General features: G+C 42.8%; 1 protein-coding gene across 10 annotated transcripts in view; it reads right to left on the bottom strand.

Moving 5' to 3' along the window:
• Positions 1-16,944, bottom strand: part of SREBF1 (sterol regulatory element binding transcription factor 1) — a 109,586-nt gene extending 92,642 nt beyond the window's left edge. For 6 of the 10 annotated variants that reach the window (XM_086940835.1, XM_086940840.1, XM_086940843.1 and 3 more), the window contains exon 1: positions 16,595-16,921. In XM_086940835.1, coding sequence (XP_086796961.1) covers positions 16,595-16,748 — 154 coding nt within the window. In that variant the 5' untranslated portion in view covers positions 16,749-16,921. Of the gene's footprint in view, positions 1-4,665; positions 4,771-16,594 lie in introns of those variants that run through there. The other 4 variants (XM_086940842.1, XM_086940836.1, XM_086940838.1 and 1 more) reach the window with 4 other exon arrangements.
• Positions 16,945-17,878: the final 934 nt, after the last annotated feature.

Genomic DNA, 17,878 nt, shown 5'->3' with positions numbered 1-17,878 from the left:
TATTAGTGATAGCCTGGCAGCTCATCCAACAATAACATTATTAAACCCACTACAAAACAAGTACCGACAAAGCAAAAGGCGGACAGGTCAACGCCGTCACCTCCACCTGCTTCAACACCCTCCGCAACCTCAGGAAGACCTTCAAATAGATCCCCCTCTGAATCAAGGAAGACCGTCAGCCACTCACTCATAACCAGCAGACTGGACTATGGAAACGGCCTCTACACTGGTATCAACAAGTCTCTGCTCCGCAAACTCCAGACCATACAGAACACAGCAGACAGACTCGTCCTCTGCATCCCTCGACACGAACACATCACCCAACACCTGCGAAACCTCCACTGGCTCCCCCTCAAGAAGAGAGTAACTTTCAAGATACTCACACACACCTACAAATGCCTCCACAACACTGAACCACAAAAATATCTCAACTCTATAATCTCCCTCCACGTACCCAAGAGAAACCTCCGATCCGGCAACCTCACCCTCGCCGAATCCCTGCGCATCTGCAGAGCAAGAACGGGTGGAAAAACCTTCTCCTACATCGCGGCCAAGAACTGGAACGAGCTCCCGATCAACATCAGATGCGCATCCACCCTGCACATCTTCAGGAAGACCATCAAGAACTGGCTCTTCGACTGACGAGGAGTCCCCCCCCCCACCCCAGCGCCCTGAGATTATCACGGGTGAGTAGCGCGCTTTAAAATTCCCTGATTGATTGATTGACAGCCAGCGCCAGAACTATTACATTTGTCAATAATTGCTCAACTTGTTTTGCCTCTGCCGAAGGAAACAAGCATTGGCAAACCCAGTAACCTGCTACTCGTTTTTAACAGGTAAGACTGATTGGTTCTGCCAATGCTTGTACTGAACATGGCTATGCATTTTCATTTTTTCGTTGGATAAGAAGGCAGTCATGCCAGAATTACTACTAACACAAAGAAATGAGAAAAAAGCATGATGACTTGAGAACACACAAAGTAATTTGAAAAGAGTAGAACATTTGTTCAGGATCTTGGGAATGCAAAATGCAGCACAATGGAACTGGCCTGCTCCCAAAGGGTTCCAGGAAAATACTGAGTTGTAGGCTGAAAGGACAGGCACAAAAGAGGTTTCACTGCGATCCAATAACCTTTAACTACATTTTCAAACCAAACATCCCTCTGTGTACAGATTATACGGTCCTAGATCACTAATCAATGCTGGCTTTAAAAGATTTGATTTGGTGCCGGCCAACTGGATACATCATGCTTCAACCACACAAATCCCCTATAACCAATTTGGCTTCATCCTGGCTCGCGTCAGTGCTCTTAAGGTACAAAAACTGTTTGCAGTCCACCACTACGACTGAAGCAATCTTCGACTTCGACCTATGGCATAGCTAATTTGGACACAAAAAAGGCGATTGGCTCACTCAACAAACTAAGTTCTTATGTTACGTACTTTGCAGTTCGTGAGACTGGGTTCTACTTTGCTGAACTCGAGTGGTTTGCAGAACAGAATAGTCACCGACCCAGTCCATACTAGTGCCACAATATCACAACGCTTCGGAACTGGGCAACGAGGTGAGTTGTCAACTAAGCTGTTTGCTTCTCTCCTAAATAATGTAACTTAATGCAGCCCCAGTGGCGTAGGAACTGGCTTAGTCACCATAATCTCTATTTCTGTCAACTACATTTTGTTGTACCTTACTGACCCGACTGCCACTTTTACTAACATCTCATCAATTCTAGAGACGTTTAGGCCCTTACCGACCTTAAAGTACATAGAACCAAATCTTAATTTTCACACTTGACCATATCACTCAGGAGTCTTTCTCGCACATGTCCTTCATTTGGGCACATAAGGGGATCAATGAAAGCAGTATACATTTCAGGGGCACACAATCTAACCAGCAAGGTACATTGTTTTGGAAGATGTTCCCTCTCCCCTCCTGAGCCGCACAAGTCGCTAACACACCCTACCTCCTGGTCTAGGGCTTCATGTAACAAACTAATGCAACCTGGGAGCTGTCGTGAGGTTCACATCAACAGAAATGAAGTACCAGATACCAATGCATTCTAAAGGGCAGTCTGAGGTTGGAAATTTTTGTGTAATTTAATCGTAGATTTCTCAAAGATAGAGAAGCTGATGGATGCAGGATATCCAGATAGCTCCATCAAGGCAATTTTCCAAGCAGGACTTTCCTTCTACAAATCAGGAAACTTGTCCAACTGGCTAAAGTGAAACGACTATAACAACCACAATGCACTAATTTCTTAAATGAAAGACCAGGACTCGAGCCAGGAATGATAAACTCACTTTTATAATCAAATTGAATATTCAAAGCTACTAGTGGAGTTTGCACAAATCCTGTGGCAGTTCAAAAGGATGGAGGGGGAAAAAAGAATTTCTCAACCTATTTATTTATTACCTGTTCGAGCAGGTGTCATGCTGCCAAGGGAATGCAATGCCAGACACTTGCCTTGGTGCATACGTTTAAGAATGTCAGGCCTTTGTCACTGTACCAAAAAGTGATATAATGCAAAAGGACACATTACCTAGGAATGTGCATTTGTATGGTTAGTTGTTTGCAAGACACATGAGCTTCTTTCACTGGAGATACAGCATAACTGTTAATAGATTCACTCCATACAGAAAAGAGCAAGCTCCCTAGCCTGGATGTGCTACTCACTATTCATGAACAGAAAATTATAACTGATCTGTAACGACAAGCTTTCAGATGCTCATTTGTATCTAAACTGGACTTTATGTCACCCACACCACACTAAACTCAGATTCATCTACAGCCAAGCACTCAGACTAAGACACATCTGCAGCAATGAGGACAGCTGTAAAGACCATCTACATGAGCTTGCTACATTATTTAAAAGGCGAGGCTATCCTTGGCATATCATACAGCAACATATTGACATGTCTTTGCAGTAACCCAGAGGAGTACTTATTTGTAATGCCAACAACAGAAACAGGATTCCATTTGTGGTCGACTATCATCTATCAGCTCCCAAATACAGAAATATAATGCAAAAAAACATTTCCCTTACGGTCCACTTGTAAAAAATTGCAAAAGGTTTTTCCAGAACCGGCAGTCATTGCGTACCGCAGAGTTCCAAATTTGCGATCTCTTATTGTGAGAGCTGAACTCAGGATAGCTGTTACACATGCAGGGGTTCATTGCTGTGACTCTAAAACTTGCATCATGTGTGAATACGTTTTACAAACATCATCAGTAACTAGTTCTCTGACAAGAAGGACCTATGGAATAGGACAGCATCTTACATGTCTCTCTACATGCATTATTTATGCGATTCAGTGCCAACGCCAAAGCTGTAAAAAACAATATGTAGGCCAAACAGTGAATGGCCTCCATACATGATTCAGGAACCACAAATCGGCAATTATTAATAAGAAACTTGACCAGCCTGCAGCCAATCATTTTAACCGTGAGGATCATTTACTATCAGATTTTAAGATTTTCCCTGTGGAACATGTCTCACAGGAAGAACTACTGGATTCCAGAGAAAATATCTGGATGGACCGTTTAAAATCACTGCATCCAGATGGACTGAAGATCACTGACAATACCACCTGATGACTGCACATATCAAGAGATTTCACGACTACATTGATTCCACATTCCAAATGGAATCTTCATTCATGATGCTTTTTGAAATTCCAGCAGTATCCTCTGTGCAGCCACTGAGGAAACCATCTTGTACTACCTGAGAAAGGCGGAAGCTGAAACATTGTAGAAGAAATATATTTGTGTTCTTTGGCGAGTCCATCTGTTTGAGTCACTTCTTTCTTGGAGATATATATATATATATATATATACATATATATATATATATATATAGAGAGAGAGAGAGAGAGAGAGAGAGAGAGAGATATATATATATATATATATATAGAGAGAGAGAGATAGAGATATATATATAGATAGATATACATAGATATAGATATAGATATAGATAGATAGATAGATAGATAGATAGATAGATAGATAGATAGATAGATAGATAGATAGATAGATAGATAGATAGATAGATAGATAGATAGATAGATAGATAGATAGATAGATAGATAGATATGTTGTTGCCTGTTTGTGTATGTGCTGGTGGGTACAGTGCATTTAGGGCAGAATTGTCACTGGTGAGTTTTCCCAGGTGTCTGACGTCTAGACAAGAGTCCATAAGCCTATAGTGCTACAAAAAGCTAGGAGAGTTACGGGTGCTACCTAAATGCCTACCATATAACACTTTGAAGCCTTCCCACTCTGTATTACATAATGTTCTAGTGCACAGGCAAGGTTTGCTTTTCTCAACGCAAATACAGGACTACAATAACCAGAGTAGAAACTAGAAAGAATTGTTACCTTCTGGTAAATGTAGTTTTGCTTTTCCCATTACAATTACTGGACTACAAATAGGAGATAGAACAAAAGGCAGCACCAGACGAACCCCTAAACTCTCAGAAACTGTCACCCTGTCCCTCTTCATAGCAAATCCTACTTGTGACCTGTTTTTTCTTGCAAAAAAATGCAGCCCTATAAATTACCAGAAATTAAAAAAGGACTAGCTGAACTACTCACACTTTACATGATGCACCTTTAGATCCTTTAGAGCTACAAGATGAAGTGTACCTAGAAGGAAAAAACATGTATACCTTCAAATGTGCAATCCATGGCTATGCACCCAGCTCCCAGGCAGCCTTGCACACGAGATGCTGGGGCCTTAGACACTGCTCTGGGGACAGCCTCCACCTCTGGTGCACAATAGAGGCAGAGACCTGCGCTGGGTTTATATATATATATGCTTTATTATTTCCTGAGTGCCTCTGCTTGCCTCCTCCCCTGCGCGCGCTCCCTCCCTTCCTCGCGCCGCTCCCGCCTCCCTGAAGACGGAGGGCGGAATACTGAATCACGGCTTTGGGATGAGGTGATCGCTCTGGGCCAATGGAGGGCCGCCCTGCTCGCCTGCCTCCGTCGGGGGCTGCCCTCCCTCGGCTGGCAGACCTGGGGCCTTCCCCTGGCTGCAGACTGAGCCCGAGAGGTGACCAGCGGGGGTTACTGCAGGGCGCTGCTGGAGTAACCCTTTCACTGCCTCGGCGCCGAGGTTACTCTCGGCCATGCCCGCGCGCCAAAGAGCCGCAATGGAGGCCCGAGAGCGCGCGCCGCGTGTACTTTCGCTTTGAATATTTTCAGTAGGTGTCTCCGGTAGTAAGAAACATGTGCTTCACACAAAGTCCATACATAGTTCCTAGGGCGTGGGAACTCTCAAAGACTCCCTCCCCCCCGAAATGTATGGTCTGTGGTGTGCCCAAGTGTAGGGTGGGAATAAAGGAAGCGACGCATATTCATGGTGTGAACAGAAAGTCACTAGCATTCCTATGTGACTCTTAGAGTTTATCCATTTGTATCTCTTCCCTGTGTGACTTTACAACTTGTACATTTGCAATTTTTTTTTCCTGTTTGTATCTTTTATGTAAATTCTTATGTATCGCAACTGGTTCTTTTGTAAAGCGCTCTGACACTTTCGCGTAATGTTCCCGCTATAGAAAATTGCATTAAATAGAATTAATAAATAAAAAGAAATGTCGTACTGCTTCTAAACGAAGCCCCTAATCTCTATAAGAGTAATAGGTTAAACAATACTGTGTTATGCATTATCTGAATTGCTATCCCTCTATTACACCTTGGGCTAACTCGCCTTTGCTACCCTGTGAGAGTCAGGTGGGAAAACGAAGTTACTTGATAATTGAAGTGGAGTGAAATAGAATTGCACAATGTGAGACCAGAAAACGAATCAATCCAGGCTTCCCACCAAACAAATAGTGTGATTCTAGGCTATTGTTTTATTTCCCCTTCCCGCCTTTTTCTTCATTATCACATCTGAGAGCACCTTGAATCAGTTGCAGCCGGTGCAGGTAAGCATGGTGGTGACGGGCGCATGTGAAGGATAGGAGGACCGTACTTGGAGCATCACTGTCCTACCTAGGGACTAGTCGCCCCTCATCCCTGTTGTAGGAACTTTTACGTTCATGTAACCCCTTAAGTCTCCTCGTCAGTGGTTCAACGATAATTCAGTGTCACAATACCTTCAAATGTCAGGGCGGGAAAGGCAGCTCAGTGGGCCGAATAATAGTTTTGGTGGCATTAGAGATGCCAATAAGGAGGAATGGAAGCTTCAAGAGCAAAGCTGGCCTTCCTCCTTTCCAGGTCCTCTTTCATATCACCTCTTAATTTGTCTTTTGATATTGGGCAGATTCATCTTTTGTTGTCACTCATATTACCAAATGTATTTCGTTGTCATTCTCGGATTCCTGTTTGATAGTCACGTTCAGTCAAAGTTACCCATATTCTCTTCCATTTTATTCCCTATTTCTCTGCGAATGTATGGCCCTGATCAATTTCCTTGTCGTCCCTTTCATCTTAATAAACTACTAACTTTTTCAGTGTGACCCCTGACTGCACACTAAACTGAACAATCTTCTTTATCTTCTATTTTTATCCCCTTTCCATGTGGACTCGATTTTTCCTAGACACCCCCAATTTCACTGTCCATTGATTTCTAATATTGTCACCTTCTGATTTCACTTTCACTGCCACCCTGCAGTGTCTTTTTTACCAGCCATACTACCTCTGCTCTCACAGTCAAGTTTCTGAGATGAGTCACTTTGTGTTTTGCGTGTTAGAAGAAGCTGCCAAAACTTCACTGTGCCCATGCTCCTGCCAGCACTTCTACATCCAAAGAACATGGCAAAGTTCATCACAACAAGATGATAGCCGGTGTGCTTAAACTTTTCAACCACTCGCCCCCAGTCAAGAGATCTGGGTTTAATCCATAATTTTTTGCTCACTAGGACACCCAAATTAAGACCAAGCATATGCAAATCAGTCTTGGCCCTGCTCCTGGTGGGAACCGGTCCAGCCCGAACTGCCAGGCCAATTCCTCCCTGGACCAGAAACAAGTATCCCGGGACCGGTTTTGGCGTATCACCCCTCACCAGCCAGGTTAGCTTGAATCCAGTGGCACAGCAAGCAAGGGACCCAGGTCTGGGCATACCCTTGGCCACTGAGGGTGAACATAGTAAACAACAAGATGATGGACGGAGTGCTGAAACTTTCAACCCTTCACCCCCAGTACTTTCCTTATCAGTTTGACTGGAAAATCAAGGAGAATCCAACCACGTACTCCAGCTTTGCCAATAGGTGGCCACAATATAAAGAAAAGTTGTGAATGTAACACTCGCCGCAAAACACGTACAAGGATATGGAGGTGTGTTCCTTAATGTTTCAACACCAAGAAACCATAAGGTGTATGTTGTGGTTTATAAATACTCAGATTAAACTAAATTATGGCTCTTGGAAATAAAAAGCAATGCATTACAAAGGCAGTTGTACTTTTCTACAATACATTATAGTTGACAGTACTGGTGAGACAAAGAAACGTAAGACTAGAAATCAAATATTCTTATGCTTGGCCACAGCCAGACCACATCAGTCTCAGACCTAACCTCTTTCCGAAAGAACTTGGAGACTTACATCTTAAAAATATACCTCAAAGTCTAGCATACCCTTATATTTATCTGCAGTGTGGCTTGTTAGCTTCTGCTCTTATTGTTCTTTTGTTACAGATGCCTGTTCCACTTGTATCTCTTGCTAAACCAGTCTTTAAAGCACCATTCTGCCCACCAAGCTATGTCCACACTCTAAAACAACACACATAAAAAAAATTACAAACCACTAAATCATACCATGGAAGTTAAGTCGTCAATGATTAAGAGCTTATCCCACCAATGTCAATGAATGTGGGCTTTCTTGGGAAGGTAAGGATAAGTTGCTAGCCGTGGGACTCCAATTGCAGTTCAAGGAGACATTCAGCTTATAAAACCGCAATTGCGATTGCAAAGGAAGGGCGTTATTCCAGACTGTTGTGTAAGAACATAACACAGACATGTCTAATTTAGCAGTGGTGGGCATACTGCAGGTTAATCTGTGGGGATGGTATCCAGTGGAGGGTCTTAGCAATAATATGTGGAAAACACACCTATTTCTGCACTGCTCGCTTCACGGCTGCTATGTGGCTCCAGATCCCATCAGACATCACTTGGCAGCTACACAAACTTAACTCAACTATTTTATCAGATTACATGGAAGATAACTCTGGTCAAAACAATTTCAGGGGACAGATAGAGGTCATTGCCCCATGCTAAAAATGAGACATTCGGATGGTCCTTGCATTTGACCTCAAATCTGCTTCCAAACACAGACCTGCGTCATGGCTGCGGCACGTCATTGTAATACGTAAAAATGCAGACTTCAAACACACCCTTTGCAGTACCTCATACTCCAAAACATAAACTACCAAAATATTCCACCAGCACACAATCAAGCACTTTCCCAAAAAAAAAGTCAAAATGTTTGTATGAAGATATTTTTTGTGAGGTACAATTGTTTTTGCATGTCCATATTCTGGAGTCTATGTATTTGCGGAATATGTGTTAGCAGTCTATATTTTCACATGGAACATATCTCATAGATGATAACTGCAGGAACTTCCCCCAGGCTGAATGGACCCATTTCTCACTGTTAAATTTAAAGGTCTGTCGGCGAAAGGTATTATTTTTTCCATACATGAGAAATCAAAACTTATGTCACATTAGCGCGATTGTTCGAAGGACAGGAATATCATGGAATTGTAATAGACAAAATATAGAGGGACCAAATACCGAGAGAGGTAGAGGAAGAATAGATTAACTATTCTTAGCTCCACATCTACACACTTTAAAGATATATATCATTAAGATGCATATATTGTCATTGAAATTGCATTTCTATAGCGCTTACTACCCTGACAAGGCATTTAAGCGCTTTATGCCGGGTAGAACACTGCTCTGGAACCCAAGGTTAGTGGTTAGTCTAGTGTTATTAGTTGGTGTTTGTGATTGGGACTAGTATTGTGTGCTTAAGCAACCCATTCCATGCAGTCATTCCAGTTTCTTTATGGTGGACTCAATTAATAGGGGTTAGTTGCAATAATTAGCGGGGTGTGAGCTCATGTCATTGGTTGGTTGGTGGGATTAATAGTTGAGTTAGGGGAAATTAGGTATAGTTAGGTTGCATAGGTATAACTCAGAGAAAGAAGGAGAGATTGTGATCTTGTAAATGAGTTGTGGACAGTTTGCAGAAATACAATAATAGAGAATAAGGCAAGCATGCATGTGTCAGGGTAGGTTGTGCTCAGAGAGGAAGTATGCAGAAGAAGGAAGGGAAGAAGAGAGGCATTTAAAAGAGAGAAGAAACAAAGGAAACAAAGGAGAGGTGACAATCAGAAGTTGAGCATGCAGCTTGAAAATGGTAGAAAGAAACAACAACATTATATAGTTGGCTCACATGACGAGAAACATCAAGAGCTTTTCGGCTGTAGTCAGAGTCAGCAGATCGCAGAAGTGTGAGAAATTACATGGGAAGCTACATACAGATTGAAAAGGAAATTTTGTAAATGCTGAAGTGGATGTCTTCTGGTGTTCATCCTCAGAGTTGGCTCCCTGTATTCATTACAAAGCAGAGGTGGGATCCATTTGAATACCCGAATGGCAGTTCTCAATAAGTAACTGGATAAGTTATAGTAATAGAGGAACTGGAAGAACTATGGATTTCTTATTTATGGCCTCCTGATACGGACACAAGTCGAAAACAAGGCTAGCAGATGAACAAATATATGACTGACCTCTCAAAAATGTTATTACGGCAGAAAGGAGCTTTCCTTTTTCCTTACTTTATTAAACACTCCTTTTAATTGCATGTTCTCCACCCAATCCGGATATAGAGTTAAGAACAGAAAATCTATACATACTTACCTTTCGATAATCTGTCTACAATATTAAGTTCCAACGATAAACCCTACTCGATATTTAGGAGGCACACTTATTACCGCAAAGTCTACAGAAGTGGGGGCGTAAGCAAACTGTACACAAGCAAGCCTCTGGAAAGAGTTCTTGGTATTAGGACAGTAATTTTAAGGCTCCAAGAAACACCACCTTTGTGACTTCAAGGTGTCCTCTATCTCTTCGGCTTCCTGTATACCATCAATAACACAAAAACACTTGCGAGAGTTCAGTTTGTTATGAAGACTGCACCAATGGTGCTGGAACACGGTAGAGTTTCCACATAATGCCAGGTCATGAGCACACCCGTTTTCATTACTACCTTTCATTTATCACATAAATGAATTCTGAGACCTACCTTCTTGGTCTCGTTCATTTGAACCTACCAAACATGGAAACAAAGATGTGCAAAAGTTCAGCCTTGGACAGCAAAAGTGGTGTTCTCTTGAAATGATAACACTAATCGAGTGAGGCGATAAATATAGCTGTCACAGGTTCGCTTCTTAGTATATTGAGGGAGTCCACTTTAAAGTAAGCACCTTAGACAACTGTCACAGGTTGGAGCCGCTTTGACAGATCTAACATAAAGGTCATGCATGGATTGGCGGTGCAGTCTGGTCAAATCTTACATCCAAATTCTGCAGATTTGACACCCAGAGACAAGCGAAAGGTAGTAGTTTGTGCTGAATGGGACTTCAGCTGCCACTTTTCATGCATTTCCACCTCTTTCACTTTGCTTCAGTGGAACTAACTTGACTAACACCCGATAACTATTTGTCAACATAGAGCCTACGACTGTATACGCAGGATCCCTCTGACATAAAGCTTTTTGGCAACCATAATGAAGTTCCCAAGAGAGCCCCAAAGATCATTTATTTTGCACACATGTTTCGAACACTGTTGAGTTTCAAGATGCTATCTATCGGCTCTGTGTTACAGTTTGCAAACCTGAATAAATCAACATTACAGCCTTGTCAGAACGAGTAAGTGTTATATAAATAAATTTACAATTACATAACTTACAGCCAGTAAAGTGTGAGTCATTTCCCACTACAATAGGTGATGCCCATAGGGCCACAATATGGATTCCCAGGTACGTCCAGCTCAGCCTGCCATACTTCCCAAGCCAGTAAATAGACCATTAAATACAGTAGAATGGGCAGAACCTAGATACAACAGTAGTGCAACAGGACGAGCTTCCTAAAGAGCAAGCGTTTACACAAACAGAGCGATATTTGCAAATGGAAAGGCATTTGCAGTCTTAAAAGCTGATGTAAAATACCAGATTCTGTATTTTACTTAGAAACGACTGGAGGAGCCAGAGATAAATAATGCTGTAAGTAAGAAGAAATAATGCTGCAAGTATCACAACGCTGGTTGTCCACTTAGTGTCTTATCCCATGTGATGACAGCTGTGTGCATAGTCGAATTGTTATGACGCGTTGATGTAAATGCATAGATGGCATGTAAGCAGCGGCATACCTACGGGTTTTGACCATCGCCTGGGGAAGCACAACAGCATAATTTATTTAGTCTATGACTCTGCCTTTGATCTTGCAGTATGACATAACAAAAATACATATATGTCTCACCGGGTGGTGTATAGGCATTTTATTCTTTCCCCCATGTGTGACGGCCATCATAGACCCTATTCAGTGTCTACACCATTTGTTTCGTTAACAATACTTCCACAATACCTACCACTGCCCTGTTTCAATTTTGCCACTATTTACGTTATATTTACTAACAGTTTAATTTAGCACAGAGAAGACACACTGAGAAACAAGAAGGGTTCTAAGGAGAACAAAGCCAATGCTGAGACCATTAGGGTTATTACAACAGATGACCATAATACTGGGAAATTGGGCAAGATACTCAATAGGCACTGGGGTTTATAGACTAATGATTTCCTTATGCCTAAATGACACCGGTATTACATTTAGACAAGGAAGGACCCTGGGAAATATTGTGAGTTCTCGCTTTCCCAATACTAGTCAGGCTGACAATTGGTTGACTTGCTCCAACAAAGGTTTCTTTAAATGTAGGGACTGTAGTTTTTGTATATTTGCTGAAGATAGAAAGCAATCTTTTCAATACAGTACAATCGTTAAATATTAAATACATCTCCACATGACATGTTCCACTAAATGCACTGTATGCAGGTGTGGTGTGATTTATGTCGGTAGCACTGTTAGACTACTTAGGGAGCGAATTCTAGAACACCTTTGAGCAATCACAGAGTGAGATAATAGGTATTCCTTAGCGCTGCACTGCTCAATTCGGCCTCGCTGAATTCCAGGATAGACAAATTAAATTTCATGGAATACACCATATTGCAATGGACTTCAGACATAGAAATATGGCATTGACACTATGTAGAACAAAAGCCTTGTGGAATTTAAAATTAAAAGCAATTGAAAGAGGTTTCAATATGGATCAAGATTTTTTGAGGGAGTAATATGGGGTGATATAGGGCCTCGTAATCAACCTATGTATGAAGAATAAACTACAAGGTTATCATTAACGATCTGTGGCAACTACATGAAAGATTGACTTAGGTTGTACCAACTGAGGTACACTGAATCAGTACATATATTCATTATAAGGTTAATTACTTTAAATCAATTTATTCTGATGGGATCATTTATGGGATTTTTGTTTTGAAGACTGGATGGATATGGTACATCATATGCACTTTTGTCAAGAGGAAACGCATTTGAAGTAAGCTGCGTTATTTACTGCTTCCAATATAGTGTTAAATATTCACTTATTCAAACCTCTTTTAATTACCTTTCTTCTCATACTGATCTCTGCATGATCATTTTAGTACAGATATATACATTTTAAATTGATAATACAAAGATATCAGCACACTGACTGAGGGAGTACACTTGCTGTGAATGTTAGGTCCATAATTTACATTTGCTCTTGGCAGGCTTTCAAGTTTATGTTTCCATGTTTCACTATGGGTACTTTTTGATTCACTGTTCTGCAATATGTAGTTTATTGGATATTATATTTATAACGGTAGCAACGTATTAGGGACCTAGCCGGGAACACGCTTTGTATATTTAATTTCATTATTCTCTTCCCCATTATGACATGGCTGACACGGATTGACTTGATTGAGCTAGGCCATGTTAGTTTCTGATCCTACCTGGGTATAAGATTGTGCCTAGACAGGACTCCGTGGACACACACTATTTCAGGATGAAATAACCACCAGGCTGTAATACAGTGAGTATTGCTTCTTATGTTTCTTTGTCCAGGATCCTGTATTTTTTGGAATAATGGACATTCATGGGTTACACTATGTGTATTTAATTATAGAAGTTCTGGTAAAACTCTGCGGCTCACATCATAACCTCATTTATACTGGAGTGGCAAGAAGCATTCGCAATATAGTGATATGGCCCTATTAAAACACACTCCATGTGTATTATGGTCATAAAATGTTTTGGGGGTTTTATATCACTGCCATTTGACACTAGAACTAAGGGGTCTTTATATGAAATATATATTTCAGATTTGAATCGCTGCTCTTCAATTGATTATTCATGTTTACTACGCGACAAATCTCATTGTGGATGTGAATTATGCAAATTTATGTAGCACAGACGTGTTGTTTCTGATGTCATTTTTCTCACTTTGGGGTTTTGTGATCACCTGGTGTTGGAAACTACACAAATCTGGCGTCAGAGCTGGCCATGTATATCAATTGTGGTTATGTATGTGTTTTTGAGGGACACATTGTGGGCATGAACTGGATTGAGGTGGCTTGTGGGATGCACATGTGTAACTAGTTATCATGTTGCCAAAATTCGTTTTATGGTTGTCCTATACATAATTTATTTCTCTTATTTTAGACCCCAACCTTGGAACCTAATTGACATTTCATTGGGAGAATGCAAAATTGGGGCATTTATCTTTCAGACACAAGGTGCGCTTACTTTCCTTTTATTGATTTTCTCCGTCCCAATTCTTACTCAAACTTAGCTTGACTACTTACTCCAAATGTGTTGCCTCACGATTATCTATGTAGCTTTCTTTATGGGCCCTGTAGCAGTCAACGTGTATAGGTATTTTCAATGCACTACCTTCCCGTTTTGAAATGGGCTGCAATCTATATTTTGTAATTATGCCACTGTGGTTCATAACATCTAAGTTAAGGTCTAATGTTTTACATATGATGCCATATTAGGGTCAACCGATTCATGTGTATTTTGTAGCCTGAGGAAGCCTAGGCGATAAAGCCGGACGAAACGTGTTGGCCAGAAGCCCTTGGATGATGAAGAAAGTAATAAAGAACACTTGGTAGAAGACTTCTTAGGAGATTCAGCACATGGTTGTTTGTGTACTTTCAAGGACTTTAATTAGGCAAGACCCAATGGGTGACAGACATTTACATAGTACATTTCATACATAAATATTGGAAAGGACTCAAATACAGTTCTTGCATTTCGCATTGCTACCCTCTCTAGATCACTAAAGTATCTGCTGTGACCAGATTAACAGATATAAATAAATTAGACGGTAACCCAGGATAAAGGGCGGGGCACTGAAGTGCATTATGCTACTGCATGCCTACGCGCTCGTGCCGTGCACAGCCGCGTGGGAAGAAAACATGGCCGCCCGTCAGTGAACCCTGTTAGAGCAGCGCAGGGAATGAACGCTAGTAACCCAGTGACGTCACGGGCTCTGGGGACCGAGGGGCGTGGCCTCGAGCAAACACAGCTCAGCAGTCAGCACTGGCGTGGAGCCGCGAGGCGAAGCTCGGGACCCAGGAAACGGCCGTTCCTCCGACGCTGAGCGGCAGGCAGGGGACATTTTGTGGCACTGGCCTTTCCCGTTAAACTTCGACAGTAAATCTGCGCGAAACCACGCCTTGGTTGACATGTCTTAGGGCTGCGATGGCATCTTCAACGCGAACGAGTGTCCTGACCTTGTGCTGCTGGGAGACTTTCTGGGAGTATTTGACAGAATTATATGTCACTGAAAAGTGCATTTAAAGCTAAATTGAGGACCTAACTGCCAGTGTGAGTCAGAGCCTGGAAGGGGGACGACCATATTAGAACAAAGGGCACACCAAGGTTCATGCTTGCAGGAGTGGCAGGGCGCGTTATTACAGACTGAGGAGTGGAAGGCACCAGGTAGGAATGAATACACACCCCAGGGGGTGGGATATAAAGCTTCCAAGCCATAGAAATTATGAGATGTAATCCCATCCTGGGGCAGGAGAAGGGTGAGCCATATAAACCAGCCAGGTAGGGCAAAGGATAAGGAATACCTGCCAGGGAAAGTTTAATATTTATGCCATGCATTCAGGCAATGGTGATACAATATGTAACGAGGTACAAAACCAGCATATGAAAATTCAGGTATATGATGCCACCCAGGAAGGGTGATCCCACTCAGTCAGAGAAAGAAATGGACTATGATACTTTTTGTGACAGAAAAGGGATTATTTATAATGGCCTTCAGGGAGAAGTAAGAATGGGTGAGATTTGGATCTCACTGAAATTATGCGGCAGGAGAGGGCTAAATTATGCAGCAGGGTTGGGTAAATTACGCGGCAAGAAAAGGCAAATTATGCAGTATAATGCAGCACCTTTGGTAATAGTATTACTTCATTTTTTTGTCCTTTTTAAACTGAGTAACACTGTATTGTCATTGGTTTCACCCAGAGCACAAGTCCTAAAAAAAGAAGTGGGGGGACGATGACGTCCAGACAGGAAGTGATGTCACGAAAGGTGGCTTGCACCATCAGACTCATTGCCTCCCCTCGCTCACCCCTTACATGCGATTGCATCAGAGAAGCCAGCAGCGTTCTGAATGAGTTCCAATCTCGCCCCAGAGAGGCCAAAGAGTGAATGTGTGGCTCCATTTGCTCCAGTTATCGAGCTCCCAGTAAAATAAGTGGGGGGACACCGTCTACCCGCGTGGTACCCCGACTCGAGCCCTGGTTCCACCTCATTGACCAGTAAACCTTTGCAAAGGGCCTTCCTCTGTGCGGCAACACGTGACACTGCATTTTAGTAACTTTTGAACCGTTTGAGCTAGAAGTTATTCTTCTGTTTTGTTAAAATCAGCAGATTATGCAGCAGATGATGCATTATGAGGCAAATGCTGCAAATTTATAATTATGCAACAATCTCATAATTCCAGTGGCCCTGGATTTAATACGATGCAAGAAGTGGTGTCCCTGCCCCAGGGAAAGAAAAGCACGAGAAAAACATCTGGTAGACGGTGACTAGGGAGGAGGTGCATTCCCATTCTGGTAGAGATTGAAAAGGAACGTGGTATAAAATCACTTCAAAGAAAGGTCTCTTGACAAAATCCGATATGTCTCTTCACATGTTCAAAGCCACCCCACTTCTGAATATGAGGCATGGGCAGGGGTGTTTGGACCAATACTCTTCCCATTTTAAACCAAACCTTTCCAACAGCCGGATACAGGCATATCTGGAGTAATTATAGCTGATGTACGTGCACCAATCTATGTTTACATTATGGCGTCTCTGAGAGCCCAGAAGCAGTCTCCAGTCACATGCAGCTCTATAGCCTATATGACAGAAATATAACAAATACATAAAGCAGGAAAATCGTATAGAAATGACATCAACTCATTAAAACATACGTAAAGATGTGACATGCATCCCGGAGGAGGAGGGGCAGGGATACCCAAGTACTGGGGTCAGGTACTCACCATCTATGTCACTGAGCAGGGCGGTGTCGATCTCATGGGGGTCGCTGAAGGCGATCGAGGGATCCAGCCCCTCGAGGGAGGGGTCCTCAAAGACCATGCTGTCCATTCCGACCCCCGCCGGTCCTCTGTCACTCATTAATGAATAGTCCCCCATCCGGCTATCTCCCCATGCACTTGGCAATCGAGGGTCGCCTCAACCTGTCCCCGGAATGGCACGTGGTTTCTCGTTATTATTATGTTTTTTGCTCCGAGTAGGGTAGATGAAGGTTACCGGCCTGGCATTCCCCACCTCGCAGGTCTGTCTCGTGAAAAGTTGTTCTGTAAACTGGAAGATCAAACCTGCTGCCTAGAGGGGAACCGAGGGGCGGGTCCCCAAAAGAGTGGGCGTGGAGTGCCCGCCCCTATTCACTGAGTGGCAAATCTTGTTGTAACCCCTCCTCCTCCTGAGACCAGCCCCTCAAAATTTGACAGAGCAGCTGCGATACAAGCCAGCATACACAGTAGCATTCAGGAAGCCGGCGTGGAGGCAGGCAGCTAGGCGGTTGTTTATCTAGGCTATGTATGTTTTTAAGGGACGGGCAACCTATTCAAGTAAAGAGCAAATATTTTCCAGTTGCTGTTTGTGCTTGTTACAAACACGTTTGACTTTTTTTTTATAACGCTTTCAAGAAGTTACCGTGGTAATATGGGTTTGGAGGGTAGAGGCTCGAGGGTGTAGGGGAAGTGCCAAAAAAGGATGGGCTTTGAATGTATAGAGAGCAGGGCTCGAGTTGGGGTACCACGTGGGTGGACGACGTCCCCCTACTTATCTTACCGGGTGGACACCGTCCTCCCTGCCAAACAGCTGGACTTCACTCTTTAGCCTCTCTGTCATTAACTGCGAGGGGCGAATGCTAATTTGCGTGCCGTCTCCCGAGGATCTAGGTGACGGTGCTCCACTGGGTTTGTTAATTTTGAGAGGACACCATTATATTTGCGGAGGGAAGGCAATGAGCGCGATGGTGCAAGCCACCTTTCGTGACGTCACTTCCTGTTGTGACGTCACTTCCGGTGACAGCGTCCCCCCACTTCTATTTTTAGGACTTGTGCCCTGGTAGAGAGGGATGTTTGAAGTGAGGGGATCGAAAATTGTAGGGTAGTATTTATATAGCGCTCAAAACCCCCATGTGCGGCGCTGAAGTGCTTGCCCGCGTGGGTAGCGCACTGTTTGTTATGTTGTATGTATTTGTGTAGTGCTTTACTACCTGTGAGGGTATCCTTGCACCTCGCAGGTTTGTGAGGCTC

Source organism: Lissotriton vulgaris, chromosome 10 (assembly GCF_964263255.1).
Source record: "Lissotriton vulgaris chromosome 10, aLisVul1.2, whole genome shotgun sequence".
Taxonomy (NCBI): domain Eukaryota; kingdom Metazoa; phylum Chordata; class Amphibia; order Caudata; family Salamandridae; genus Lissotriton; species Lissotriton vulgaris.
Note: the sequence above shows the minus strand (reverse complement) of the source record. Positions and strands in the feature narration are given on the sequence as shown.